The sequence below is a fragment of the Gossypium hirsutum genome, chromosome A05, assembly GCF_007990345.1.
Source record: "Gossypium hirsutum isolate 1008001.06 chromosome A05, Gossypium_hirsutum_v2.1, whole genome shotgun sequence".
Lineage (NCBI taxonomy): Eukaryota > Viridiplantae > Streptophyta > Magnoliopsida > Malvales > Malvaceae > Gossypium > Gossypium hirsutum.
In genome coordinates, this window is record NC_053428.1 from 6,909,569 (window position 1) to 6,913,388 (window position 3,820).

The 3,820-nt window shown below is 39.0% G+C and overlaps 1 protein-coding gene across 3 annotated transcripts; it reads right to left on the reverse strand.

Annotated features, from left to right (window-relative positions):
• Positions 1–806: 806 nt before the first annotated feature.
• LOC107959290 (protein LATERAL ROOT PRIMORDIUM 1) lies at positions 807–3,351 on the reverse strand. Of its 3 annotated transcripts, none has more exons than XR_001700798.2 (3): positions 1,713–3,281; positions 1,193–1,598; positions 807–1,067 (listed from the first exon to the last, which is right to left on the reverse strand). XR_001700798.2 is itself a non-coding variant. In XM_016895308.2 (3 exons), exons 2-3 carry the CDS (start codon positions 2,422–2,424, stop codon positions 1,285–1,287), a joined length of 1,026 nt encoding a protein of 341 aa, XP_016750797.2. In that variant the 5' UTR covers positions 2,425–2,620; positions 2,970–3,281; the 3' UTR covers positions 807–1,284. The 3 variants fall into 3 exon arrangements, 2 of the variants coding, with proteins under 2 accessions (XP_016750797.2, XP_016750796.2); XM_016895308.2 differs by having other exon boundaries at positions 807–1,598; positions 1,713–2,620; positions 2,970–3,281; XM_016895307.2 differs by having other exon boundaries at positions 807–1,598; positions 1,713–3,351.
• Between the last annotated feature and the right edge of the window lie 469 nt (positions 3,352–3,820).

Consider the following 3,820-nt stretch of genomic DNA (forward strand, 5'->3'; position numbering starts at 1 on the left):
CCCTGGATAAATCGGCTAGAGAGTCATTATGTACAGACAAAGTAACAAGGACCAAACATGTGTGATATGTGAATTCTAGACATGGTAATAATATATATATATAGTTATATGCCCCACGTTTTCAAAAAAAAGCAAAAAAACAAAATAAATGAGCCGAAAGCAGTTTAGATTAGTGTGTGATAAAGGTATGAAATGTTTGAACAACAAAGAGACTAGCTCATAGATGCTGCATGTGACATTTTAGTTTAGTAGCATAAATATAAAAAGAAAGATAATGCAATCCAATCCACCTATTATTAAAATTGCAGATATAACATGCCATTGAACCGAAAGCATTGCAAAAAGCAATTTCAAATCTTATTTTGATCTACATCAGTCAATATTTATACACCAGAAAGATCAGTTACAAATATTCCCAACAACTTAGGGAATAAAGCAAACATCTCCGACATCCATTGTTCTCACAAGTGACTCATATAAAACCCACATACAATAGAATATAATATTCAATACATTGCACACTGCTAATTCACAACAAATGCAAACAAATATATAATTGGCAATTTCACTTGATTAATCAACCCTACAGTGCATCAATATCTCCTGCTACTGTAATATCAGGTTAGATCTCATAATGAATCCTATAGTAAGAATGATACAAGAGAGAGTGTGTGTGTGAGAAGGGAAACAGACAAATAAATGATTTTTTGGAGCAATGTCACATAAGATATTTGTCACTCAAGCCTTGCACGAGCTAAACAGTGTTCTCATACACATAAAAGGTTCATAACACAATGTCATTGTCGTTAGATGGCGAAAAGCACTTACACTATAGATTTTTACCTTTACACAATTCAAATGAACAAAGGAGTAAAGGAAGGAAATAAAAGCACCTACTTTAAGAAAGCAAATTTTCAAGGAACAAATATTGTCCTCACTGCTAGTGCAGGATCTCTTGTTCTTACCTTGTATTTTCTATGATTTGTAAATCAGTACAAAACATATCTGGATAGTGTAAGGAAATGTAGGCTCGCTGACAAATGATGATCATCACCCTCTTTGAGCAACTTCAAAGGCGAACAGACAGGGAAAAACATGAAAAAATCCAAATGACAAAAAACAGTTGGAATCAAAAGAAAAAGGAAAATTTTATATGCTAATATGGGTACAAGTCTACAAAAGAAGAATTTACCAAAACCCTATGAAGACTTATTAGGCAGCAAAAAAACCGAATTTCACTATAGTGGATCCCCCCGAGCCTATTTTTAACTCTGAAAGATGATATCAGTTCCTTGCACTACCATAATTCGAACCACGAAGCAAGCCGCCTCCAGTGGTCGCTTCATAAACTTGAGAAGGATCGAGAACGGGAGATGAGGATGACTCGCCATTTCTCCCACTTAAATGCAGTTGGGATATATTAGGAAACCCATCAACTCCTTGATCATAGAGCAACCCTTTGAACACATGTCCACCAATCTTAACAACTGCTTCATATGCAAACTCATCCTCCCCCTCCTCGATTGCCGTCACTCTTACACACTTAAATACCGCCGTTGCACGAACTTGCGCCGGAAATGGCTCTTTAAACTCCGCATCTGCAAACATAAGTTCAGCGTAAAGAAAACCCTGCTCAAATTCCACCCTCCAAATATCTAGAAAAAACACAGCAAAAAAAGGGGGTAAGCATCGAAAGAGGAACAAATACAAACTTTGGGGACTTGAGCAAGTGTCCAAGCTTCTAGGAGGAGTTGTAGCGTTGGAAGTCGATGTATGAGAAGCGGTTGTAGTCTGTGATGTTCTAAGTCTAGGCTTCTTAGGCCCTGCAGTCGAGCCTGACAAACCAGCACCAGCACCAGCAGCAGTAGCTCCAACCGTCATGAGCTGACGATCTCTCCTTCTAGCAGCTGGCACCCACGTGCTCTTCACGTGAGTAGGGCAATCAAAACTTCGACTTTTACAACATGTTCTACATCTCCTATATCTACAATCTTTCTTAGCTTGGTTCCCACAGTCTTGACACGTGGCCCCTGAGCTTGAACCCGAACCACCACTCCCGCTCTCCGTCCCACCGATACCACCGCTGCTTTGTATCAAATTCATAGAAGAGGAATTGTGGTTATTAGGGTTTGAAGACGATTTTTTAAGATAATGAGAAAAATTTGGGTTCTGCCATAACTGCATCCCGGTGAATTTGCTGCGATCATTGTTATTCAACAAATCAGTGTCTTCCGCGTGATGTGGAGCTAAACATGGAGCTGTTGTAAGAAGTGGGATAACACCAACACCAAGTGCCGTGGGATCATTTGGACCGTTGACTTGATCGTTTGCCATGATGGAATCTTGAGTATGATGGTGGCGATGGTGATGGTTAAATGACGCAGGAGTAACAAGGACGAAATCTCGGAGACCAACCATCCCCATATCAGGTGGAAAGCCGTAGTTGAGTGGACGAGAAGAGGGTTGCCATTGGGCGTTGGTGGATCCAGAGGGAGCAACAGCAGCCAAGGCGGCAGCGTTAGCGTTGAAGCCAAGGGAAAGGTCATCGGGGCCAGCTAGGATAGTTGTGGACGACGATGTTGCCCAATCAGCAGTGGCTCCAGCGTCTGATGGCTGTTGCCTTGTTGTGGTAGCCACAATGACAATGATAATAACAAAATTATATATGTATAAAGATGTCTCCTTTGATTGCAAAAAACTCAATCTTTACACACATTAAACATATAGAAAAATGAACCTTTTTTTATATTAGGAAAAAAAAAAAGAAGCAAAGGAGAAATCTAAGAAGATGTATGTATGCGAGGGTTAAATGAGAAGGGTGGGGTCAAAATCTCTGAAATTGTAGCAGGATAAAAATAAAAAAATAAAAAATAAAAATAAAAAAGAGAGAGAGAGAAAGGGGTCGGGTTTTGTTGGTTGGTTGGTGGGTGAGTGGTTTACAAACTCATAAACACCAGTTTCTTCATTACCTTGTTCTGGAAATTTGGTGCCGGCTGAGAAAGCGAGTGTTCTCGTCTTGTGTTAGCTACTGTCACATTGGGTTTTATATGGGAAGAACACTATCGTATGTGATGGGGGGTCTGAGATGACATAGTTTGGTTCTGGTTAAAGCAGGGCAGCAGGCAGGCAGACTGTCATCAAAGGCAATTTTGGTGCTAAGCCAATGAATAACGACCCTTTATTTGTTTCTACACACCGGTTGTTTGTAGTGCAAGTGCAAACCTACCCTCTCTAAATTACTAGTGTCTATGGTGTCCTTTACTTTTCCCCTCCCTAGAGATGGACTAAGGACGGCTTCCTTTTTCTCTCTCCAATAATATCACACATCAAACAACGAAAGATGAGAGAAAGTAAGCAAGGAATAGCCAACACGCTATCAACACTTTTCTTCTCTCCTCCCTCTAGTTGTATCCCTCGTCACTTCTTTTAACCTACTCTTAAAATATAACGTAAATATTTACTATATAATTCAAATACAACCATAAATATATCAACAATTGTGGGTGCAATAACATTGTTTCAACTTTGAAAACACAACATTATTAAAAAAATCATTATCAACTCCAACATATTCAATTCCATCCATGCGATTAATTTCAACCACTACATTTGAACACTTTAGCTTTGATTCACTTCTGCCACAACAACAACGGTTGAAACTAAGATATCCCATTTGTATGGTGATATATTACTTAAACATAATTCATGAAGAATCCTCTGGAGCAGGGTATTGTGTCCAGTTTCGAACCATGGCCATATGAGCTCGTTTAACTCTTCAAATAATTAAAAACAATATTATTGGAATTTTTATTACTATTTA